General features: G+C 41.3%; 1 protein-coding gene across 1 annotated transcript in view; it reads left to right on the forward strand.

Annotated features, from left to right (window-relative positions):
- Nucleotides 1-26,608, forward strand: part of ADGRV1 (adhesion G protein-coupled receptor V1) — a 560,737-nt gene that overhangs the window by 192,047 nt on the left and 342,082 nt on the right. The window contains exons 62-73 of the mRNA XM_065942069.1: nt 586-724; nt 889-1,074; nt 1,332-1,564; nt 3,265-3,413; nt 5,012-5,213; nt 5,734-5,953; nt 9,595-9,834; nt 11,279-11,428; nt 12,506-12,979; nt 19,998-20,141; nt 22,776-22,954; nt 26,134-26,265. Of these exons, the coding sequence (XP_065798141.1) occupies nt 586-724; nt 889-1,074; nt 1,332-1,564; nt 3,265-3,413; nt 5,012-5,213; nt 5,734-5,953; nt 9,595-9,834; nt 11,279-11,428; nt 12,506-12,979; nt 19,998-20,141; nt 22,776-22,954; nt 26,134-26,265 (2,448 nt within the window). The remainder of the gene's footprint in view (nt 1-585; nt 725-888; nt 1,075-1,331; nt 1,565-3,264; nt 3,414-5,011; nt 5,214-5,733; nt 5,954-9,594; nt 9,835-11,278; nt 11,429-12,505; nt 12,980-19,997; nt 20,142-22,775; nt 22,955-26,133; nt 26,266-26,608) is intronic.

Consider the following 26,608-nt stretch of genomic DNA (forward strand, 5'->3'; position numbering starts at 1 on the left):
TGGGGGAGGAATAAATTGGGAAATTGAAGTTGATATATGCTCACTACTATGTATGTAAAATGGGGCTTCCCCAGTGGCTCAGATAGTAAAGAGTCTGCCTGCAATACAAGAGATCTTGGTCTCGACCCCTTCTCCCTCTGGAGAAGGGAATGGCAACCAACTCCAGTATTCTTGCCTGGAGAATCCCATGGACAGAGGAGCCTGGCGGGCTACAGTCCATGGGGTCGCAGAGAGTAGGACAGGACCAAAGAGCTAACACTTTGACACTTTGATATGTAGAATAGATAACTAACAAGAGCCTACTGTATTGCACAGGGAACTCTACTCCGTACTCTGTAATGATCTGTGTGGGCAAAGAATCTAAAAAAGAGTGAATAGATGCATGTGTATAGCTGATTCACTTTACCGTACAACTGAAACTAATCCAACAGTATAAATGAACTGTGCTCTAATACCAGGTTTTAAAGCAATGCATAATGTTCTGGAAATAAATGAGAATTGTTTATTGTTGAAGGACTGAGCAGATATCTAGGAAAAGCTCTTCCAATAAAAACGTACTGAAATATGCGTTTTACCTTGCTGTAGCCTCATTCGTGGCCCAGCGATTTCCGGGGAGGTCACCGTGTCCTGGAGGATCGTCCCTGCCTCCTTGGAGGAATTTGCCGAAACGTCGGGAGAGCTGACCATGCGCGATGGGCAGTCCGCGGCCGCTGTGCTGATTCAGGTATCACGGGTACTGATGCGCTCACGCCCTTTGCTGTGAGTGCGCCTGTGTGTGGTTGGGGGCGCGGTAGGCTTAATATCACAGCCTGTTGTTGCTGATGCGATGTTCATTTTTCGCTGAATGTTCAGATTCTGCCGCCAATGGCTGTCTCTGTCCGTCTCTAGGCTCTGGACGATGACCTTCCCGAGGAGAGGCGTTTCTTTGAGTTTCAGCTCACTGCGGTCAGCGAGGGCGCAGTGTTGAGCGAGGCTGGCACCACCGCCAACATCACCGTGGTGGCCAGTGACTTTCCCTACGGCCGGTTCGCCTTTTCTCAAGAGCAGCTGCGAGTGGCCGAGGAGGTACAAAAGGTGCGCGAAATGCTCTTTCTCTTTCGCATCACGAGCGATCTCTAAAGGGTGTGTCTGCGTTCACATCCTCAAGTTTCCAAGCTGATTTCATGTGCTCCTGCTGTCGTTTTCATGTCGACTTTATATATATATTTTTTATCAATTTGCATAGAACTTCCAGGTAATCCTGGGAAGTAAAATTCGAGACGCTCAGAATTAAGTGTGGCGTGGTAGAGTACTCCCCCAGACCAAGTGAAGAAACACTGCTTCTCGCGCAGGTGAACCTCACGATCGTCCGGTCGGGTGGGTCTCTGGGCCGCGTGAGGCTCCGCTTGGAGGCCGTGAGCGGGACGGCCGCGGCGGGCGCGGACTTCCTGCCTCCTCCCGCGCAGCTCCTCTTTGCAGCCGGAGAGACGGCGAGGAGCGTGCACGTTGAAATCCTTGATGACAGCCTTCCTGAAGGTCCAGAGGAGTTTTCCCTCGTGATGACAGAGGTGGAACTCCTGGGAAGGTAAAGTGAGAGAGAGAACTAGGAGAAAGAGGGAAAGGATGAGTCAGCGCTGGGCTGTGCGGGGGTGAATTCTAAGCTCGAAGATGGTCTGCCCCGGCTTTTTCTGACGTTCATGTGACACTGGGACGGGACGTGCTGGCGAAGCCTGTTAATTATACTACGTTGCAAAATGTAGTTTTTTCCCCTGAAAGTTGAAAGTGTGCGTGTCCGTTGAGTGAAGTCACTGCGCAGCAAGAGAATTGAACACGGCCTTAGCTGGTAGTAATTGGTGAGAAAAGAGAGGAGCGGTTCTCTAGGTCAGAGGTCAGATGGCAGTGGATTTTGGTTCCCCCATCTCTTGTCTCTACACCACGGAACGGGCTGGACTGAGAGATTTCTTTCCTTGGTATCTCTGAAGACTCTTTTTGTCTTCTTTGTGGATGAATGAGGTAGATGTTTGCCCAATGGCATTTTTAAAGCAGGGGAAGAATTTCTGAGTCAGAGATAGTTGGTGGATAGTGCACCAGGGATTCATTGAAGATCAAGAATTAACCCTGTTGAGACTCTTGTCCTCTGATTTAGTGGGAGCGGCTTGATTACCAGGGTGGGGAACACGTGTTCCACGATGAAATGGATGAAATACCCAGAGCTCGGTGGCAGAAGGAGCACCTCAGCACCTCTGGCTCACGCATAACCTTCAACTGGAATCCTGTTTGCATTTAGATAGTTCTTAGAGGACGTTTACTTGTGCATGCACCGAAAACGTTTTTGCATTGGTGCTATTAATGCCATTTCTTAAAGCTTTCTTCTAACTAAAATATTTCACTGAAGGAGGCAGAATGTATATTATTCCCCTGGGAAAAATTAGCTGTGAGCTCACAAACCCTTCAAATCTTCAGTTGCCAGAAATGAGTCTGTGTCTGATGATGGGAATGAATTTGTCCTTGTATTAAATGTGTTAAAACATGAGCTGGTCATTTTTAATTGAGTGAACTTTGATAAGCATAGCACATTATGTGTGATATTATATCTGTGTTTTTAACTAAGTAGGGCTTGAAGCATTTGTCCTCATTGTTATCCTTTAAAAAACCCAATTCCTACTTAAGCTTAATTCTAAGGAAGTAATGTTTTCTTCCAGATATGTTTCCAGGCTTACTTTGATCTGAAAAGGAAAGTTTAGTATAAACCCAATTTTCCTAGTTTCTAGAAAACTTATTGCCTTGATATTAAGTTATGGTAAGCAGCTAAGCCATAATCCTTCTCAGACTGTTGATAACAGTTTATCTTAATATTTTAATGCCCAATTTTCTAATTTTGCCTTATATATAATCACGATGAGCTTTCAAACTTTCAAAGCTAGGTAGGTTAAAAATACTAGGTAAATAGAATTTAGAAATTGAAGGACTAAAGTGGTTTAGTGTATGTTCACCATACCTTCCCAGCCCCAGAAGTTCATTTTCCAACTTCCTCCCAATTTCCTTATAATTTTATTATCCTCCCATGGCCTAAGTTTAGTAACATTGTATTAGTTTTGATTTTATCCAGGCAGTAATAACTGAGAGCAGTGCAGAAATCTATTTCAAACATCATTTCAGAAAAGAAAGGTATTTTCGTGTTGAGCTTCATGACTCAATTACAGGAGCTAGTAGGACCCTTCTTTGATTCATGCTAAGCAATTATGTACTCAGTTTATTTTATTTTATTTTTTATGACTTTGCAAGAGGGTATGATTTTACCATCCAAGAAAATGGACTTCAAATAGACCAACCTCCTGAAATAGGAAACATCTCCATTGTCCGAATCATCATAATGAAAAATGATAATGCAGAGGGAATCATTGAATTTGACCCAAGGTATACCACCTTTGAAGGTAGGTTCAGTAACCTAACTTATAAGTTTAGCATCAATTTCTGAATCAGAGTACCTGAGCATGACATTGTCAGTTTGAATTCCTACATGCGTTTTCTTGGTTTGGGATGTGTGTGTGCATGTGTGTGTTTACATATATACTTTGTATTTGTTTATGCCTTTATGTGTATATATTTGTATTCATTTTTAGAACATATTTTGAGTTACCTTTGGACAGTCTTGAATCTCACTTGCGTATGGCAAAAGGAATGGTTAGGAATAAGGCATTTAGAGAAATTATATTTAATTTTAGGATGATTGAAATGTTTGTATTTTGAAGAGTTTTATGAGTGTAGTTCTGATTTATGCAGTGCTTAATTTCCTTTGCAATTAAAAATCAGTGAATATTCATTTTCTAATGAATAATCACCTTTGAAACATTTTACTGGACTGCAGGCACAGATAGTACCTGGACTCCCAATCATGCCTTCTTCAAGCAGTTCCTAATAGCAGCCTGCCTCCTGTGGCCCATTCTCCCCTCATGTGGAAGCGGAATGTGGAATATATGGTTATACATCCTGTACGTCCTCCTGGGTAGAAGCGGTTGGCTGCCTTTCTGTTTTTATTCGGAGGCAGAATATGAATATACCTTTCAAAATAAACATTTTTTCTTATTATTGCAATCAGTTTATCACCTTAATCGCCTCTGTCCAATTCTTTTGTTATCTGCCATTTTAAAGTTCATCAGAAATCACTTTAGGAGTGATTTATTATTGACTTCATGGGTAGCATCATGGAAGACATCATCATTTTGCAAACTTCAACCTACAGCAAGTAGAAGTCAGGCTGCATTTTTATACCAAGAAAAAAATGGGGTCTTTTTTCTGTTCTCTGATTTCTGTTTGATTCACTGTCTTTGGGAAGATTTGCGCAACGCATAGTGATAATTACAGTGTAAGTTCAGTACTACTTAGCCGTGGCTATTGTGAACTCTATTAAGTGATATTTTAATATACTGATATTAGTATAACTGAAGAAGAAATAAACTTTTGAATAGAATTCTTAAGTTGAAATCAAACATCGAGGATATATGTTCAGATTTACAAGTAGATAGAAGCAGAAAAATATAATAGAATCATATTTGAACTTTTAAAACACTCATATGATATAAATAACATATACCTTATTTTTTAATGTTACCAGTGTTTCAACTAAATATGCATAAACAATCCAGAATGGTTTCCTTTGAGTACAGTACATATGTTTTAAGTGTTTTTTGTGTTCATCTACCATTATCTACCAGTTCATCTACCAGTAAGGGTTATTTACTTGTATGTGGCACACAGAGGCAGAATGCCTTCGCTGATGATTAAATCAGTTATTTAAGTTCTAGCTTACACTGCTCACTCTAACTTTTGACTCTTGACGTGCTGTATTTCTCCTAAAAAGTTAAGTTGTGACGTGTTCGCTAATGGTTCTTTAAAGCGAGAAACAAACTGCAGAAAAATTGAGTGCTTGCATCGTCCTGTTATATTTAATTGTCATGTTTGATTTAACTGAGCCATATTAAAGTCAGTTTCTCCGGTTGGCATGCCAATTCATCGCACTTTCCTGTTCCAGTGGAGGAAGACTCAGGGACGGTCATGATTCCCGTGCAGAGGCTTCATGGCACTTACGGCCGTGTGACCGCTGATTTCATCTCTCAGAGCTCCTCTGCGGTTCCTGGTGGTGTCGATTATGTTCTGCATGGTAGTTCAGTCACCTTTCAGCATGGGCAGAACTTAAGTTTTATAAATGTTTCCATCATTGATGACGATGAAAGGTAATACTGTTTCGTATGTAACATGCACATATGTAAATCATGAGTATTGTGTTCCAGTCCTTACCTGTGTTTTGCCCTGAAAATAGAATTTTCGATTATAGTTGTGCCCATGGAGAAATGAGTGAAGAACTCTAGGGGGTGGGGTGCAGGGGTAGGGAAAAAAAGGAATGAGAGACCATTGTGATTATGTGTCACTTTTTCTCAAATAGAAGAAGAAATACTGATTTTTGTCCTTCTAGATTGAAAAGTCTACAGGCAGAATGTGGAAACATCCTGCAAATCGCTTCTTTAATTCATTAAACAATTAAAAAGAGGGGAAGAAAGTCTAATAACTTGCAGGTTATGTAATATCGAAGTTGATCATTTCACGCTTCTAGCTGAGCACCCTCTCCTTAGCGCTTGCTGTGTGACTACTGCGCCTTGAATATGTATGACCAATTTGGCAAATGACTAGTTATTTGGGTTTTAGAAGCATTTTATTATGTTTAGACTCACAGAATTGCTCCTTCTTGCTATGCAGTGAATTTGAGGAGCCGATTGAAATTATGCTCATTGGAGCTACTGGTGGAGCGGTCCTTGGGCGCCATCTAGTGTGCAGAATCACGATTGCCAAGAGTGACTCTCCTTTTGGTGTAGTGAGATTTCTCAATCAAAGCAGAGTTTCTGTTCCTAATCCCAATTCCACAATGATTTTACCTTTGATGCTGGAGCGGACTGGAGGACTCTTGGGAGAGATTCAGGTAGAGTTATTTTTTTCCCCATGATTTTTTAAAATAATTTTGATTGATAGATATGGTGTTGGATTTTCTTATTTCTCAAATATGTTCATTTATTCACAGTCAATAATATTTATTAATTACCAAGTAGATGTAAAGCAGTTTACAAATCCTGTGAAATACATAAGAACGTATGAGGCATACAGCTGCCTTCAGGGAACTCTTGAGAGAAAGTTAACAATTAAATGAAGGATTCTGGTAAAACTCATTATGTCAGCAAGTATATTTGTTGAGTGTTTTCCATGTGCTAGACCCTGTCATAGTCCCTGAGAACGCACAGGTTAGGAGGACACAGTTCGTCCCTGTTCTTTTAGAATTTTCAAACAATAAGCAAACAAATTGCTATAAACTTCCATCTTAGAACTGCTTTTGCTGCATCCCATAGATTTTGGATCACTGTGTTTTTGCTGTGGTTTGTTTCTCGGTATTTTTTTATTTCCTCTTTGATTTCTTCAGTGATCCATTGGTTGTCTAGTAATATATTGTTTCCTGCTGGCTACCCTTGATTAGATGGTGAGGGTGTGATATTTAAGCTGAAAGAGGTGCTCATGTAATCATTAGGGGGCTGAGCATTTGGGCAGAGGGATTAGATAGTGCAGATCTACAGACCTGGAATGCTTGAGGTGTGAAGAGGTGCACGAGGTGGGCTTGGAAATAAAGGGATAACAGCTCAGGTTAGATCATAGGGGCCTGTAGGTGTTTGACCACAGAGAACTTTCTAAATCAGATTGAAGATGAGTCGAAGTGCCAATAGGACACCATCAGAGAGTTTTAAGCAAAGGAATGATATCAATGTCACCGGGTCGTCGGCTGACTTAGAACTGCTGTGAAGGAAATGGGTTGTCCAAAAGCCGGAGCAGGAGCAGGGAGGGGAATTAGAAGGGCGTCGCCCTCTAGAGCCCACAGCAGAGCTAACAATGGCTCAGACAGGCAGAGAGGTACCGATGGCCAGGCGTGAATAGAGATTGAGTCTATTTTGGAGGAAAAATACACGAGGGCCGGTGGAGCCTGAGGGACAGAGAGGAATAAAGGTTAACCTAGACATTTTAGAGGAGCAACTGGTTACATCGTAGTGCTGTTTATTAAGATGTCGAAGCTTGGGGAAAAGTAAGAGTTCTGCTTTGGCTTTGTTGATTTGGGATAGCGGCAGGACACCGCAGTGCAAGGGTCAAAACACCGATCTGAAAGGTGGTGACACGGAGGCATTTGAAACTCTGAGGCCCGAGGAGTGTAGACAGGGATGGAAAAGATACAGACCCAAGTCCTGGGCTCCCAGCATTTATGGATTGGAGGAAGGAGAACCAGCCAAGAAGACTGAGGTGTAGAGAAGGAAAATTAGGATGACTTGTGCCATATAAGTATCACCTAAGCCAAGGAAGATGGGATGCAGTGTTTCCAGAGAAAGAAGTGGTCAGCTATGTCTCACGCCGATCAAAGATGAAAGAAGCAAAGACAAGTGCCCACTTTTCTTTCTTTATGGATGTGAGAAGTATATAATTTTAAATTACAGAAACTTTAAATGATTCCCTTGTTTCAACATAAAAATTCTGTTTCTTATAACTCTGATCATTTCTGTTCTTCTTTTTTTTTAAATTTTTTTTTCCATTTATTTTTATTAGTTGGAGGCTAATTACTTTACAATATTGTCGTGGTTTTTTGCCATACATTGACATGAATCAGCCATGGATTTCCATGTGTTCCCCATCCCGGTCCCCCTTCCCGCCTCCCTCTCCACCCGATCCCTCTGGGTCTTCCCAGTGCACCAGCCCCGAGCTCTTGTCTCATGCATCCAACCTGGGCTGGTGATCTGTTTCACCCTTGATAGTATACTTGTTTCAATGCTGTTCTCTCAGAACATCCCACCCTCGCCTTCTCCCACAGAGTCTAAAAGTCTGTTCTGTACATCTGTGTCTCTTTTTCTGTCTTGCATATAGGGTTATCATTACCATCTTATTAAATTCCATATATATGCATTAGTATACTGTATTGGTCTTTATCTTTCTGGCTTACTTCACTCTGTATAATGGGCTTCTGTTTCATCCATCTCATTAGAACTGATTCAAATGAATTCTTTTTAATAGCTGAGTAATATTCCATGGTGTATATGTACCACAGCTTCCTTATCCATTCATCTGCTGATGGGCATCTAGGTTGCTTCCATGTCCTGGCTATTATAAACAGTGCTGTGATGAACATTGGGGTGCACGTGTCTCTTTCAGATCTGGTTTCCTCGGTGTGTATGCCCAGAAGTGGAGTTGCTGGGTCAAATGGCAGTTCTATTTCCAGTTTTTTAAGAAATCTCCACACTGTTCTCCATAGTGGCTGTACTAGTCTGCATTCCCACCAACAGTGTAAGAGGGTTCCCTTTTCTCCACACCCTCTCCAGCATTTATTGCTTGTAGACTTTTGGATAGCAGCCATCCTGACTGGCGTGTAATGGTACCTCATTGAGGTTTTGATTTGCATGTCTCTGATAATGAGTGATGTTGAGCATCTTTTCATGTGTTTGTTAGCCATCTGTATGTCTTCTTTGGAGAAATGTCTGTTTAGTTCTTTGGCCCATTTTTTGATTGGGTTATTTATATTTCTGGAATTGAGCTTCAGGAGTTGCTTGTATATTTTTGAGATTAAACCTTTGTCTGTTTCTTCATTTGCTATTATTTTCTCCCAGTCTGAGGGCTGTCTTTTCACCTTGCTTATAGTTTCCTTTGTAGTGCAAAAGCTTTTAAGTTTCATTAGGTCCCATTTGTTTATTTGTGCTTTTATTTCCAGTATTCTGGGAGGTGGGTCATAGAGGATCCTGCTGTGATTCATGTCGGAGAGTGTTTTGCCTATGTTCTCTTCTAGGAGTTTCATAGTTTGTGGTCTTACATTTAGATCTTTAATCCACTTTGAGTTTATTTTTGTGTATGCTGTTAGAAAGTGTTCTAGTTTCATTCTTTCTGTTCCTCTTATACTAGGAATTTATCTAAGTGTACTTGCTGCATACCCAACAGACTTTTCACATGATTCAAATAGGTTTTGATGAACAGAACCTGTGCGCTAGCAAGACAGTTTGTACTTGTATTTATCAAAGTTTGCATGTGTGCTCAATTGCTCAGTCATGTCGGATTCTGTGACTCCATGGACTATAGCCCAGGAGTCTCCTCTGTCCACGGGATTCTCCAGGCAAGAATACTGGAGTGGGTTGCCATTCCCTTCTCCAGGGGTCCTCCCGACCCAGGGATTGAACCTGGATCTCCTGCTTTGGCAGGCAGATTCTTTACTACTGAGCCACCTGGAAAGCCCCAAAAAGTTTATATTACTCTGTTTAGAGTATGTACTTTTGTATTTTTGTTATCCTGTGATGATGCCAAAAGACTGGGTATTCAGAGTTTTCGTTACATGTTAGATATTGTTGTTCATGAAAATGGATATCCTCTAGATTACATAGTTTATGTTTGTAAAGACTATTTTAAACAACATGAGTTGATAACATAGGACTTTGTGGGAGATACTCTAGAATAACTTTCACATGTATGTGTATATTTTCAATACGGCCTATCCTGCGAAGAAATTCTTTGTTTGAAGCTGATTGTTTTCTTTAAAAAACAAACACCCTGCAGGTGAACTGGGAGATAGTAGGACCCAATTCTCAGGAAGCTTTACCACCACAGAACCAAGACATTGCAGACCCAGTGAGCGGGTCCTTCTCTTTTGGAGATGGGGAAGGTGGAGTGAGAAGCATCAATCTGGTAATCTATCCACATGATGGCATTGAAATTGAAAAGACTTTCATTATTAAACTTAAGCTTGTGAGAGGAGAAGCTCAATTAGACTCCACAGCTAAAGATGTCACATTAACAGTAAGTCTGACTTTATTTTTCCCACAGAATTTCAGCTTTAAAGGATCTTTCAGAAAATGTGCTTACATTTGTTGAAACTGTACGGGCTTATGATGAATTAAAAGTTATAAAACCCAGTGAAGTCGTAGTAATTCCTGTGGGTCAGATGTTGTGGTTGTTACGTTAGTTTATTATGTAGCCTGATTATTGGTAATTCTTTAAGATACTGAGAAATAGTTATTTTACACTTTTTGAGAAAATCCGATGCTTTGGGGAGATTTGGCACTTTTCGAGAGGAGGCATTTGTTGCATCATAAACATTGGATATCTTTGCCATTAAAGGGCATCAGAGTTCACAGGTAGTCACAAGTCAGACTGTTGAAAGGAAGAATGGTACTTTTTCAGTTGGTGCAGTGATGGTGTGAGTCAGATCCAGATACAACTTATTTGGTATGAATCACCCAGTCCACTGGGGCAGAAAGCCCTGGAGACCAAGGTTACCGAAAAAAGGTAGAGAGATGCACCTTTTTCTAAGTTTGGAAAAGCCTCTTTTATATGAGGTCTGTATCAGTCAGATGTCCCCAGAGAACTGGAACTGTTAATGTTAGGAAACAGATATGAAGAAAGAGAGACATTTTGTAAGGAATTATATCCCATGACTATGGGGGCTGGCAAATTGGAATGCATAAAACAGGTGGAAGGAATCCATAAAGCAGAATCCATAAAGCAGGCAGGAAGCTCAGGAATGAACTGAAGTTGCCTTCTTGAGTTTGAATTTCGTGGCGCAGGCCAGCAGGCTGGAAATGCAAGCAGGATTCCTAAATTGCGGTCTTGAGACAGAATTCCTTTTTTTCTGGGAAGCCTCAGTGTTTGCTCTTTAAAGCTTTCATCTCATTGGATGAGGTCCATTCACATTATTAAGAAAAGTTTTATTGACTTCGTCAGCTGGTTGTCAGTTTTAACCACATCTACAAAATGTCATTATAGCAACATCTGGATAGCATTTGAGCAAACAGTTGGGCACTTTAGCCTAGTCAGGCTGACACATAAAATTAACCCTCACAGGGCCATCACCTCCCTCCATATTATCCATATAAATACATCATAACCAGTAGAAAGAGGTTGGGTAAACTTAGCTGGTTAAATGAAGCAAACATGAGGTGAGTAAAGCTAATTCAGGCTTTGAAGTTCTATCCTTTTGAGGTTCTACAGATTGTCATTTTTTAAACACTTATTCCCATTATCCCTGGTGAATAAGAACTTTCTTGTTTAGATAGCAGTCAGGGAAATGAAGGCTTTTAAAAGTTGCACAGCCAGATAGAATCATACCCAGGTGTCGTTATTGTGTTTCTTTCATTCCCTCGGTTTACCTTGTACATACACAACATATCAGCGTGCTGGTACTTTGCAGACTGTAATTTCATCCGCAGTTGTTACATATGTCTTCGCTTTGCTCTGTTTCTAGATAGAGAAGTTTGGTGATCCTAATGGAGTGATTCAGTTTGCGCCCGAGTCTTTGTCTGAGGAGACCTATTTGGAGCCGTCAGCTCTGGAAGGGCCCCTGATCATTACCTTCTTTGTCAAAAGAATCAAGGGCGTTTCAGGAGAGATTATGGTACCATTTTTCTTTGGATTTTTAAGCAGAGTAATCATTTGCCTGATGGTTGTGGTTGAGAAGAACAGAGAAACTCCGTGTTCTGGAGAATTAGAGTTTTTGATAAACTGAAGTGACATGAATTTTCACACATGCTGAGAAGGTTCACCGAGGCCCCTTTGGGCTGTCAGCACCAACCTCTGGCTGTTTTTTAAATATTCAGTTACAGTTAGCTTAAAAAGGTCTTTCTCATATTTAATCAAAGAATATGACTGAACTATTTTCTTGTTTGCCATAATGTGTAATTTCTTGTTTGCTATAATGTGAAGCTTTTTTCTGCTTAACAGGACTATCCATGATTTTTACAAATTGCTTAATATATTCTTTATTCTCGATATCATTGAGATGCCCTTTTAAATTATCTAGATGTTCATTGAACAGATCAAGGTTAATTGTTTGCTAGTTAAATTTATTTTGTGAAATCTCTCTATAAACTTAGCTTTTCCCCTGTATTGGAGATTAATTGTTACTTTTCTTCAGTTGAAACTTTATGGAGGTAAAAAATTTTTGGAAAATAAATTTTTTAGAGATTTTTTCCTTTGGAGAAATTCTCAATTTTTAAAATCTTAGATATCCTCTTTTTATTAAAAACAAACAGAAACAAATTCCAATGTAAATATCAGATTATCTACTTGTTTTTTACCCTCAAATATGGTCTTGGTTCACTGTTGAATGCACTTGTGGAACTGGTATATTTTAAAGTTAATTTGTTTCTCTTTATCTTGTCAGATTTTATACTAATTTAGAAGCAGGTGAAATGAGATTTTGTTATCTTGTCCTGCAAATGGCATACAATAGCCTCAAAGAGTTAAGACAGTTTCTGGATTACTTAAGTAGTGATACTTGGAAAATTTAAATTTGAATATGTTGATGCACACTTAATTTAAATTTGAATTTATTTAAATTTAAATGTGAATATATTGATGCACACTTGTTGATGCACGCTTTTTATATATAATTGAAGTAAATGAATTTAAAGGATTTTGATTAAATACACCACGTTATATAACTTTGTTGGTTTTCTTCCTTTTGTTTTAGGTTTACTGGGAATTAAGTAGTGAGTTTGATATTACTGGAGACTTTCTTTCTACAAAAGGAATTTTCACCATTGCCGATGGAGAAAGTGAGGCCAGCTTTGATGTTCATTTGCTGCCAGATGATACTCCTGAGATAGAGGAAGTGTGTGTGCTCCAGCTTGTTTCAGTGAAGGGAGGAGCAAAGCTGGATACAGAAAAATGCGTCATTCGGTTCTCTGTTTCTGCAAATGACGACCCACATGGAGTATTTGCCCTGTATTCAGATCACCAGTCCATACTTATTGGGCAGAACCTTCGTAGATTCATCCAAATTAATGTAACCCGACTTGCAGGCACATTCGGAGATGTGGCTGTCAGATATCGAATCTCATCTGACTCTAAGGAGCAGTCTGTTGTTACAGAAAATGCAGAGAGGCAGCTGGTGGTCAGAGATGGTACCAGATATAAAGTGGACTCAGTGCCAGTCCAGAGTCAGGTTTGTAGCCTCTTTTTCAATTTCCCGGTCATTCCGGAAGACTCCTTCAAGAAAACCCTTGTTAATCTCATGATCAGTTTAAAATCTAATTTAGATGTATAAATGGAACCGTGGAAGATGCCTTAGAAAATGCATCGTAATTTTTGGATCATACATTTACTGAGGTATTTGCAGCTTATAAGTAAATAAGTTATTTTATCCTGGAGATAAAATATTTTTGTCTAGATAGTAGAAGGCAGTTATTTAGTCCTTCAGAATTCCAGAAATTGTCCCAAGTGCTCTACACACTCACATTACACACACATGTACTCACTGAATGCTCATTGAGGGGGAGATATTTGTAGGCTTCCTTGCGCTCCTGCCTGGAGAAGGAAGTGGTAACCCACTCCAGTGTTCTTGCCTGGAGAATCCCATGGACAGAGGAGCCTGGTGGGCTACAGTCCACGGGGTCACAAAGAGTCGGATCCGACTGAGCACCTGACACTTGTGCTCTTACTGAAGGGCAGTGCAGTGAGGGACGGCTATGTGTCTCCTGGGGTTTGATGGGGCTGTGGGGTATCTGCTTGAAAATCTGCCACCCACGAAGCCAGCTATGGATTTTTTTGTTGATGAGGAGAGAGGACAGCAGATGTTCTGCCAGCATATCAGGTGAGAGTGACGGGAACCCAGTGGGTACCCGGCAGTCTTTCTCTCTCAGCCGCAGAGAGTGATTTGAGGGACTGTTTGTCTGAATCCTTCCAAGAGGATACCTCGTGTCGTTCCACACGCGTGGGAGTGGAGTTTATTTACTTCACACATGGGATGCATTGCAGCAGTGGGGATTGCTATTTCATGGCTGTGAAAGTCTGCCAGAGGGTAGCCAGATTGGAGTCATCTTGAGAGCGGTATGAGGTGGATTGTGAAGTTAGGAGACAATAATAAAAGGTCCTTGAAAGAATGTACATTCCTGTGGTGGAATGGCAATGAGCTGAATTCTGAAGTCTTTGATGAACATATGAATGGATTCCATGAAAGGTCAAACGTTTGGGTGCCTGCCAGTGTTACTTAAGAAAGGACCACAGAAGTGAGGCAAGACCTTTGTCAGTCTTCCTCAAAGCAACTCCCCATCTGCTCAGAGGTGCCGGAAGACTGATGGGAAGGTCCAAGAAGGGCTGGAGGAGTACTGAAAAGTCACGCCATGATCCCATTCCCACCTTAGATATTCAGCTGTGGATTGAGCAAGAGCTGGGATAAATAGAGAAGCTTTAACGGAGTATGAGATTGAAGTTTTTGTTGGTATGGATCTGGCCTTTACCTTCATAAAAAATGACAGGAAGCTTTGAGATCTACACACAACATTGTCAAACGGAAGTGCAAAGCGACGCTACAAAGCAGTAAGAGGAGAGAAATGAAACAGTTTCCTGTTCATAGTCCACTAAGTTCAGCCCTCTTGGGAAATAGATGGGGAGACAGTAGAAAGTATCAGACTTTATTTTTTTAGACTCCAAAATCACTGCAGATGGTGACTGCAGCCATGAAATTAAAAGACACTTACTCCTTGGAAGGAAAGTTAGGACCAACCTAGAGAGCATATTAAAAAGCAGAGACATTACTTTGCCAACAAAGGTCCGTCTAGTCAAGGCTATGGTTTTTCCAGTGGTCATGTATGAATGTGAGAGTTGGACTGTGAAGAAAGCTGAGCGCCGAAAAATTGATGCTTTTTGAACTGTGGTGTTGGAGAAGACTCTTGAGAGTCCCTTGGACTGCAAGGAGATCCAACCAGTCCATACTTAAAGAGATAAGTTCTGGGTGTTCATTGGAAGGATTGATTCTGAAGCTGAAACTCCAATACTTTGGCCACCTGATGAGAAGAGCTGACTCATTGGAAAAGACCCTGATGCTGGGAGGGATTGGGGGCAGGAGGAGAAGGGGACGACAGAGGATGAGATGGTTGGATGGCATTACTGACTCAATGGACATGAGTTTGAGTAAACTCCAGGAGTTGGTGATGGACAGGGAGGCCTGGCGTGCTGCAATTCATGGGATCTTAAAGAGTCAGACACGACTGAGCGACTGAACTGAACTGAACTGAAGTTCAGCCCACTCAGTAATGGATGACCTTAGTTTCATTTAAGCCTATGATCTATAGAAAATAGGCTACCTTTTGACATATTATACTAATTGGTACCTACTATACAGCCTTTTGATCTTTTGTGCACTTGAGTTTTTTACTTTTGCTGTTTAATCAGCTGGGAAAATGGAGTCTCCTTAGTGAGCCCTGGGATCCATGGTTATTCCTACATCCCTGAAGTTGTTTAAGAAATTGACTCAATGACTTGGCTTTGTTGTATCAATTTTTGAATTCATTTCCTATATCCCCAAGTTCTCAAGACTGGAATAAACAGTGCAAAGCTGGGGAAATGAGAGATGGATTAAGGTAATCAGAATATTATTGTATCTAGTCTCATTTACAAATTATAAGAGTTTAAAAAAATACAGTGTGCTTTAATTATGTACTTGAAACATTTTCCCATACCAATCCACGTAACATCAGCTTCTAAACACACTCAAATTTAAATCTCTGTTAATGAGCCCTAGGAGGTCTTCCTTTAACTTTTCTTGGAATAACTGTGTGTTTTTATACACATTTCATTTGGCAGTAAGGCATGCCACGGTGAAGATTATGCTATTCTTTTACAATGTGGATAATACAAGTTACTCTCTGACTATATATAAGAAAGCTGAAATATATATATGATATATATATATCTCTCACAGGGAGTAAGATCCTTGATCTGCCTAGCTTTTAGATTATCTCTTGTGGTACCTGAGACATTTTGAAGGATGGTCATCCTCTTTTCCTTTCACTTTGAATGCTTAATGGTACAGTTTATAAAGATACTTAACTGTCCTAATATCTGTTTAAGGTATCTATGGATATCTTTGTATCTGTTCTGAACCTATATTAATTATTTTTACGATTTCTATTTTCAGTAAAGAGTAGCAAAAGTTTACTAGCTTGCACATACATGAAAGTTTCCTCTTATTGGCATGCTTTAACATCTTTCATTAATATGATTAAATTTTCACAGGTTCTCTCTCTTACATTCCAGGATGTGTGGTATAGGCTCCTCATAGATGACTAGGTGTTGCTGTGTGCATTAGTCTCCAAGGTGACCCTTTGGGGCCAAGTGTGACACGTGCTAAAGCGAGGGGAGGATTTTCCCAGCGGTGCCTTTCTTGCCTCGCACCCTGGGTGCTCTTGAACTTTGGGATGTTAGTTACAAGTTACATACAATTGTCCCTGCTGCACCCTCCTGATCCATGTTAGGATTTCAGCTGGGTTAGCCACGGAGAAGGACCTTTAAGTGGGTGTTGGAACAGAGTGAGTTTCCATTAGGTTCTGAAAACTAGAAGACTCTTGATGTTGGTTTAACATGATGATCAGAGAGTGAATAGTTCACCATCTGGCTAACAAGGTAAATGACAGGCTTCTTAGATGAAGTGATGGTAAGAATCACTGGTACATTAAAGAAACCTGTGTTGAAGAGAACTTAGAATGCAAGATAAGATTATATTCATTGCTGTCATTTATTCAATTATTTACGGGGCACTTAACCATGGGTCAGCGTTTGTGAGAAGCATCGCAGACACATTGATCATCGGGTGTAATCCCTGTTATCACACTGCTCCCTGTCTATGCGGGAGAAGACCCTTTAACAGCCGGTTTTGAAAGTGAGTGAGTACGCAGCATTCAAGATGCACACAGGATTTTATGGGGGAGTAAATTCTATTCGTGCCAAAAGCCACTCAGAATGATGGGCAATGTGTAGAATGGTTCTGTGATGCTGTCCTGGGCCCAGGGACATGGAGGGGATAGCACAACATGCTCGACTCCTAAAAACCTTCAAGCTCCTTTTCAGATTAGTCACCCTGCTTTTCTTCTGTAGGCAAACCAGCATTTTCCCAGATGCCCCGTTAACTCCTGTTCAACTTTAATATTACTACCGCAACCTGGGGTCCTGCCATGACACAGATGGGCCATGAGCGGAGCTGGGTGGAAGGGCATGAATGCCTGGGTGCTTTGAGCTGACATCTGACCCTGCATGTTTTAGGAAATAGGGACAAAAGAATGCATAGCTGCCCAGCCAGTGAACTGCATGGGGAGGGGGCACTCCTTCAAGGAGATAAGGGAGGCCCATGATTGAAGTCAGGAGACTGATTTATGTCTTGTTCCCTCAGCCCTTGATCTGTGCTTCATGTTCAGTGAATGTCATTTTGAAAAAATGAAGATTGATCGAATGAGTAAAACATCTGTTCCCCTCATGTTGTACGTTTGAAACCAGCATAGTACATATTTTACACATTTGGGTGCTTTGATATGTGTTTAAGTACATTACACTTAAAAAGAGGAACAGACTTCACAGAAATGGTTATTTTTACATCCAGTAAAGATGTATAGAGTTGTTAGTAATATTCCCAGTTATGGCATCTTATCCATTATCATTAGTAAGGTTTCTATGGACAAATGTAAGTGCTAAAAAAAAAAATCTCTGTAAAGTAATGGTGTTGGTGGTGGTGGTTTTGTTGCTAAGTCATGTCCGACTCTTGGGATCCTGTGGACCGTAGCCTGCCAGGCTGCTCTATCCATGGGATTCTCCAGGTAAGAATACTTGAGTGGGTTGCCATCTCCTTCTCCACTGTAAAGTAATACAAGTTTTTAAATTCAGGATTTCCCTATTTTGTTGGATTCTAAAACTTTGAAACTTGGTGTCTAATATATGGTGTTAGGAGTTTTTACTTGTCCAAAATATTCAGATAATCAGTGCACCTAAATCAATATCTGTTTTGAATAAATGTCACTAAAGTTATTAGTTCCTACCCAAAGAAAGGCAATGCCAAAGAATGCTCAAACTGCTGCACAATTGCACTCATCTCACACGCTAGTAAAGTAATGCTTAAAATTCTCCAAACCAGGCTTCAGCAATACATGAACCGTGAACTTCCAGATGTTCAAGCTGATTTTAGGAAAGGTAGAGGAACCAGAGATCAAATTGCCAACATCTGCTGGATCATTGGAAAAGCAGAGAGTTCCAGAAAAACATCTATTTCTGCTTTATTGACTATGCCAAAGTCTTTGACTGTGTGGATCACAATAAACTATGGAAAATTCTGAAAGAGAGGGGAATACCAGACCACCTGGCCTGCCTCTTGAGAAACCTGTATGCAGGTCAGGAAGCAACAATTACAACTGGACGTGGAACAACAAACTGGTTCCAAATAGGAAAAGGAGTATGTCAAGGCTGTATATTGTCACCCTGCTTATTTAACTTATATGCAGAGTACATCATGAGAAACGCTGGGCTGGAAGAAGCACAAGCTGGAATCAAGACTGCTGGGAGAAATATCAATAACCTCAGATATGCAGGTGACACCACCCGTATGGCAGAAAGTGAAGAGGAACTAAAGAGCCTCTTGATGAAAGTGAAAGAGGAGAGTGAAAAAGTTGGCTTAAAGCTTAACATTCAGAAAACTAAGATCATGGCATCCGACCCCATCACTTCACGGCAAATAGATGGGGAGACAGTGGAAACAGTGTCAGACTTTATTTTTTGGGGCTCCAAAATCACTGCAGATGGTGACTGCAGCCATGAAATTAAAAGACACTCCTTGGAAGGAAAGTTATGACCAACCTAGAGAGCATATTTAAAAGCAGAGATACTACTTTGCCAACAAAGGTTCGTCTAGTCAAGGCTATGGTTTTTCCAGTGGTCATGTATGGATGTGAGAGTTGGACTGTAAAGATAGCTGAGCACTGAAAAATGGATGCTTTTGAACTGTGATGTTGGAGAAGACTCTTGAGAGTCCCTTGGACTGCAAGGAGATCCAACCAGTCCATCCTAAAGGAGATCAGTCCTGGGTGTTCATTGGAAGGACTGATGCTCAAGCTAAAACTCCAATACTTTGGCCACCTCATGTGAAGAGCTGGCTCATTGGAAAAGACCTGATGCTAGGGAAGATTGAGGGCAGGAGGAGAAGGGGACGACAGAGGATGAGATGGTTGGATGGCATCATTGACTCAATGAACATGGGTTTGAGTGGACTCCAGAAGTTGGTGATGGACAAGGAAGCCTGGTGTGCTGTGGTTCATGGGGTCGCAAAGAGTCAGACACGACTGAGCAACTAAACTGAACTGAACCCAGTAAAGAAGGAGAAAGTGAGTTTTGCTCCTTTTAGGAGCAAACTTTAGGTGCTCCTTTAGGAGCACCACTGTGCTCCCTCCATTCCTGGAACATGTGATTCTATCACTGATACTCCTCGTTCTTCAAGTTACTGGCTTCCCAGTAACTCAGCTGGTAAAGAATCCTCCTGCAGTGCAGGAGACCCCGGTTCAGTTCCTGGGTCTAGAAGATCCCCTGAAGAAGGGATAGGCTACCACTGCAGTATTCTTGGGTTTCCTTGGTGGCTCAGTTGGTAAAACATCTGCCCACAATACAGGTCTCACAATACAGGCCCACAAACCCAGGTCTCCTGGGTTCAATTCCTGGTTTGGGAAGATCCCCTGGAGAAGGTACAGGCTACCTATTCCAGTATTCTTGGGCTTCCTTGGTGGCTCGGATGGATTCTGCCTGTAATGTGGGAGACCTGGGTTCAATCCCTGAGTTGGAAAGATCCCCTGGAGGAGGACATGACAACCCACTCCAGTATTCTTGCCTGGAGAATCCCCATGGACTTAGGAGCCTGGCGGGCTACAGTCCAGAGGGTCGCAAAGAGTTGGACACGGCTGAGTGACTAAGCATAGCACACCCAGGCATGCACGGTGAATTTGAAAATTTGTGGTATTTTTTAATAATTTATGACTCTCACTCTTAGCCTGAAAGTCTTCATCGTGGGCCTTTGTTTTATAATGTGGGGGAAAGGACATATATTGATGAGATTGATACAGAATGAGTGCTAATAACTCACTTCAAATGTCAGTATTTTTCTTTGAAAATTATTTTTTTGCTAATAAAAAGTCACTTACACTGTTTGTTTATAGGTCTTCCTACCTCTGGGCTCGAATTTCACCATACAGCTGGTGACTGTGATGCTTGTTGGTGGAAATTTCTATGGCGTGCCCAAAATTCTCCAGGAAGCAAAATCCGCCATCCTTCCGGTTCCAGAGAAAGCTGCCAGTTCTCAGGTACTCGGCCCTGGGTGTGGTACTCTCCCAGAACCACTAGAGGGCGGCTCTTACAGAAAGGACTGAGAGTCTGTGAGTTTGATTCCTTAAATCTGTGTAATCCTGGGAATATCAAGTTTAAGCATTATGGATATACTATCTGAAAATAATCTGGCAATTTTTGTCAGTAGGTGGAAAACCATATCTCCCTTTTTCAGTTTAAAAAAGTCTGTATCTTGTAGAATGTAAGGTATAGAATTTTTATTTGAATGTAAGAATATAGAATGTAAAAATATAGAATTTTTAAAATAATGGTCACTTAGAGTCAAAACTTGTTTTTTCCCCTGATAATGAGTATTTAATATTGAGACATTTTATGCTAAAAAATTAAAATGAGAATGAAGCGTCAGTTAATATTTCACTTTCTCATTTACTAGCCTTGTGAATATTTAATCTGTGGGGCTCTTTTTACTGTGGCAAGCTTGTGCTAACGTAGATGAATGCTAATGGCACACTCAGGTGTTTGAATCTCCTGCCTAAGTTCACGTTAGGGAAGATTGTTCCCCAATCACTTCATAATTCAGATGAGAACAGAGAATGCCTTGAGGACTTGGCTTCCTGTGTAGGCCGATTCTGTCAGTGTGGGAACAAGACAGGGCTGCTGCCTCTGGCTGTGGTAATGTCTGTACTTTATAAACCGTGAGAAGATACCAGCTTGTGTCCTGTTCCCTCTGATGGGGGTTCCTCCAGCTTGACCAGGAAGTGGACGTGGCGTCTGTCCAGATAGACACTCATGGCAGGCGTGGCCAGGTCAGGCCCACAGCCTACTGACAGGGTCTGTGGCCGTAAAGGGGATGGTCTTCAAGTTACTACCTCCCAGGCTGCCGCTTCCCAGGGGATGAATTTGCTTTGCCCCTAAAGTGGAACCCACAGCGTTAGAAATACCTGAGAGGAGTGGTTTTAGTCTGCATCTCCTCTGTTCAAGAGAGACTGAGCGTAGAGAGTATCATGCGTTGACGTTTTATTTTCTTTTGTTCGTTGGCCGTTATAACAGAGATTCCTTTCGGCCTGAACCATTCATTTGGTGTAGTGAACTGTTTTCTACTCCTTGTCTCTGCTTGTGGTCACAACGTGTCACCTCAAAGGACCAGCTGACGGCCACTCACAGTGTTCTTCTGTCCTGCTGTGTCCTTCTGTACTCCTCACCAGTATTTGAGCGTGTGTGTATGTGTGTGTGTGCGTGCACACTTGTGATATTGCTCGGATACTCTCTAACAGCCTTTAACCATGTAGCAAGCATGAGCTGAGATACACTACAGATTTTGCGGTTGCTAAGCAGAAGGCTTGCTGAAATAGGGGATCTAGGCTGGTGTCAGATCGAAGTTGTTGGTTTTCCTTTCTGTGGCTGAAGCTGTCCTATGGCCCTGTTTCACACTTTTCTGCTCCTCTCCAGTCCAATTTAAAATGGGGAGGATGAGTCTTAATACAGAACTGTTGAGCCTATGGTATCCCAAATTTATAGATACTGGGAACAAAAGAGGTAAACTAAGTTGTCCAAATAACAGTGTGAAGCCAGAAATCTGGTTTTATTTCTATTCTCTGACCAGAACTTATTTTAATGTATAAATCCCAGGGTACTCTGGGAAGGTTGACCCTGAAAATCAGATCTTCCTTTATGTGGGTGAAAAAAATCATTATTTTAAAAAATCTTAAAGGTTTCTGATCCTCAAAAAAAGATATTAAATTGAATCAAAGGCTGAAAAAATGCTTACTAGAAAATCTAGTTCATGGTACTCACTTTATAAATTTATTGTTGTATCTCAGAAAGAAGTCAAAGTTTAGTTTTATACAAAACAGTTTCATAAAGACCCATCAGGTCAGTCGCTCAGTCTTGTCTGACTGTTTGCGACCCCATGGACGCAGGCCTCCCTGTCCATCACCAACTCCCGGAGTTTACTCAAACTCATGTCCATTGAGTCAGCGATGCCATCCAGCCATCTCATTCTCTGTCGTCCCCTTCTCCATCCTTCAATCTTTCCCATCATCAGTGTCTTTTCCAGTGAATCAGTTCTTTGCATCAGGTGGCCAAAATATTGGAGTTTCAGCTTCAGCATCAGTCCTTCCAATGAATATTCAGGACTGATCTCCTTTAGGATGGACTGGTTGGATCTCCTTGCAGTCCAGGGGACTCTCAAAAGAGTCTTCTCCAACACCACAGTTCAAAAGCATCAATTCTTTGGCGCTCAGCTTTCTTTATAGTCCAACTCTCACATCCGTACATGACTACTGGAAAAGCCATAGCCTCGGCACTCAGTTTTCTTTATACTCCCATATAAAGACCCATAACAAGTCATTAAAATGCCATTTTTAATCTTTTCATTTAACCATAGTTACACTTGTATTTTTAGATAGTGTTAATTCAGAGGTTTACATTTTGATTTAAAAAAACAAAGCTATAAACTATAATCAAATTTATAAATAGGATACATTTTCAAATTTCACATGCCATTTCTTAAATACTACTCTTTAATCAAAAGTATTTTAGAGCAGAGACATATACTGTGTAAACTAAGAGAAAATTGACTTTTAACCCACTCCTAAGAAAACAGGAACTTTCAGAGAAAGGGAAATTATTCTAAGCATGTTTTCTCTCAGGTTGGGTTTGAATCTACTGCTTTTCCACTCACGGACATCACTGCTGGAACAAGCCAAGCTGTGATTTCTAGGAGAGGCACGTATGGGTCTCTCAAGGTTTCCTGGGCGGCTGGATACGTCCCTGGGTCAGAAATCCCTGAATTCACTACTGTTGGCAACATGACCCCCAAAGTAGGTGAGTTGTGTCTTTTCTAGGATTTTATCTGTAGAACGTGGAAATGTATCATTGGCCACTAATTTTCTTTGATTCTCCTTACTCTGGACGATGAATGAGCTAGCTCTTTGCCTTCTAATACAGTCTTCTCATATTTAAGTGATCAGAATTGCACTGAAATTAAAAACATCATACCCCCCTGAAAATAATGGTCGTAAGTAGTCTGCTCTGTTTAAACATGTTGTTTAGTTGCTGTCAGGTCCGACTCTTTGCGACCCCATGGACTGTAGCTTGCCAGGCTCCTCTGTTTGTGGGATCTCCCAGGCAAGAATACTGGAGTGGGTTGCTATTTCCTACTCCAGAAAATCTTCTTGATCCAGCGTATAAGCCCACATCTCCTGCACAGCAGGGAGATTCTTTACCACTGAGTCTCCTGGGAAACCCCAGGTTTATACATGAGGAGTTCGTTAAAAGTAGCCATGTGTGTGTTGTGTGTGTCAGTCGCTTAGTCATATCCGACTCTTTGCTACCCCTTGGACTGTAGCCCGTGAGGCCCCTCTGTCCGTGGGATTCTCCAGGCAAGAATACTGGAATGCATTGTAATTTTCTTCTCCAGGGGATCTTCCTGACCCAGGGATCGAACCTGGGTCTCCTGCGTTGCAGGCAGGTTCTTTACCATCTGAGCTATCAGTTCAGTTCAGTTCAGTCGCTCATTCGTGTCCAGCTCTTTGTGACCCCATGGACTGCAGCACACCAGGCCTCCCTGTCCATCACCAACTCCCGGAGTTTACCCAAACGCATGTCCATTGAGTCGGTGATACCATCCAACCATCTCATCCTCTGTCGTCCCCTTCTCCTCCTGCCTTCAATCTTTCCCAGCATCAGGGTCTTTTCAAATGAGTCAGCTCTTTGCATCAGGTGGCCAAAGTAATGGCATTTCAGCTTTAACATCAATCCTTCCAATGAATATTCAGGACTGATTTCCTTTAGATGGACTGGTTGGATCTCCTTGCAGTCCAAGGGACTCTCAAGAGTCTTCTCCCATGCCAGAGTTCAAAAGCATCAATTCTTCAATGCTCAGCCGTCTTGATGGTCCAACTCTCACATCTATACACGACTAGTGGAAAAACCATAGCCTTGACTAGATGGACCTTTGTTGTCACAGTAATGTCTCTGCTTTTTAATATTCTGTCTGGGTTGGTCCTAACTTTTCTTCCAGGGAGTAACCATCTTTTAATTTCATGGCTGCACTCACCATCTGCAGTGATTTTGGAGCCCCCAAAAATAAAGTCTGACACTGTTTTCACTGTTTCCCATCTATTTCCCATGAAGTGATGGGACCAGATGCTGTGATCTTAGTTTTCTGAATGTTGAGCTTTAAGCCAACTTTTTCACTCTCTTCTTTCACTTTCATCAAGAGGCTCTTTAGTTCCTCTTCACTTTCTACCATAAGGGTGGTGTCACCTGCATATCTGAGGTTATTGATATTTCTCCCGGCTGTCTTGATTCCAGCTTGTGCTTCATCCAGCCCAGCATTTCACATGATGTACTCTGCATATAAGTTAAATAAGCAGGGTGACAGTATACAGTCTTGACATACTCCTTTTTCTGTTAGAACCAGTCTGTTGTTCTGTGTCTAGTTCTAACTGTTGCTTCCTGACCTGCATATAGGTTTCTCAAGAGGCAGGTCAGGTGGTCTGCTATTCCCATCTCTTTCAGAATTTTCTACAGTTTATTGTGATCCACACAGTCAAAGGCTTTGGCATAGTCAATAAAACAGAAATAGATGTTTTTCTGGAACTCTCTTGCTTTTTCAGTGATCCATTGGATGTTGGCAATTTGATCTCTGGTTCCTCTGCCTTTTCTAAAATCAGCTTGAACATCTGGAAGTTCACGGATCACATATTGCTGAAGCCTGGCTTGGAGAGTTTTGAGCATTACTTTGCTAGCATGTGAGATGAGTGCAATTGTGTGGTAGTTTGAGCATTCTTTGGCATTGCCTTTCTTTGGGATTGGAATGAAAACTGACCTTTTCCACTCCTGTGGCCACTGCTGAGTTTTCCAAATTTGCTGGCATATTGAGTGCAGCACTTTCACAGCATCATCTTTTAGGATTGGCAGTAGTTCAGCTGGAATTCCATCACCTCCACTAGCTATGTTCGTTGTGATTCTACCTAAGGCCCACTTGACCTTGCGTTCCAGGGTGTCTGGCTCTAGGTGAGTGATCATACCATCATGATTACCCAGATCGTGAGAATCTTTTTTGTATAGTTCTTCCGTGTATTCTTACCACCTCTTCTTAACATCTTCTGCTTCTGTTAGTTCCATACCATTTCTGTCCTTTATTAGCCCCATCTTTGCATGAAATGTTCCCTGGGTATCTCTATTTTCTTGAAGAGATCTCTAGTCTTTCCATTCTGTTGTTTTCCTCTATTTCCTTGCACTGATCCCTGAGGAAGGCTTTCTTATCTCTCCTTGTTATTCTTTGGAACTCTGCATTCAAATGGGTATATCTTTCCTTTTCTTCTTTGCTTTTCGCTTCCCTTCTTTCCCCAGCTATTTGTAAGGCCTCCTCAGACAGCCATTATGCTTTTTTCCATTTCTTCTTCTTGGGGATGGTTTTGATTCCTATCTCCTGTACAATGTCATGAGCCTCCGTCCATAGTTCATCAGGCACTCTGTCTATCAGATCTAGTCCCTTAAATCTATTTCTCACTTCCACTGTATAATCGTTAGGGATTTGATTTAGGTCATAACCTGAATGGTCTGGAGGTTTTCCCTACTTTCTTCAATTTAATCTGAGCTAAGGGAAGTCCCAATACAATAATCAAAAAGACACACTCTTATATCCATGTATGTGTTCAACTGAATATTTCTAATAGTAAAGCAGCTGTTACTTCATCTACTTTAGTTTTTAGTTATACCATTAGTTCTGTGAGAGTCAGTGACATGCCAGTGTTGGATGGTTTGACCTCTACCTTGTAGAGTAGACAGGATTGAAGGCAAGGTTTATATGGTCTCCGGAGCTTCCTCTAAGTTTATTTACACCCTACCCCCACCACTGACTTTTTAAATGTTTTGCCTTTTGTAGACCGTCATAGAATTTTGGAAAAGGAAAGATTTCACTATATTTTTAAGAGTTAAATCCCAATTTAAGAACTCAAAGAAATGAAACCCTGCTTTTTCATGTTCCCTGTCAGGGAGGCTTTCCTTTTCCCATGGAGAAGAAAGTAAAAGAGTCTTGCTTTGGACACACCCAAGCCCCGGGCGGCTGGAGGCCTTTGTCGTTCACCTCTCTGGAGTGCAGAGCAGTGTCCCCAGTGGGGCTCAGCTTCGGTAAGACCCCCTTGATTGATTTTCAGCCAAGAAAGTCCCTGAGGGATAAGCTGGAATTTACTGGTTCAAATGAAAAAGGCAGAAGGATTTGTCTCCTTGAAGCAGAGACAAAACCAGTTTTAGTTCAGAGCAACACGTTGCCTTCGTGCCAAAGATGCCAACACACACTGCTTGCATGAATAGAGTTTATCATGACCTCTAACTTGAGAATGTTGGCTTGGGGTGCCATCTCCAGTAAGAACCATGATGGCAAAGCCATCTATTTTAAAAGGGAACTGTCTTCTGAAAAGTTAGCCCAAAATATCTGATTTTCCTTAGAGACAAAGAGTAAGAATAAGAAATC

The sequence above is a fragment of the Muntiacus reevesi genome, chromosome 1 (genome assembly GCF_963930625.1).
Source record: "Muntiacus reevesi chromosome 1, mMunRee1.1, whole genome shotgun sequence".
Taxonomy (NCBI): Eukaryota; Metazoa; Chordata; class Mammalia; order Artiodactyla; family Cervidae; genus Muntiacus; species Muntiacus reevesi.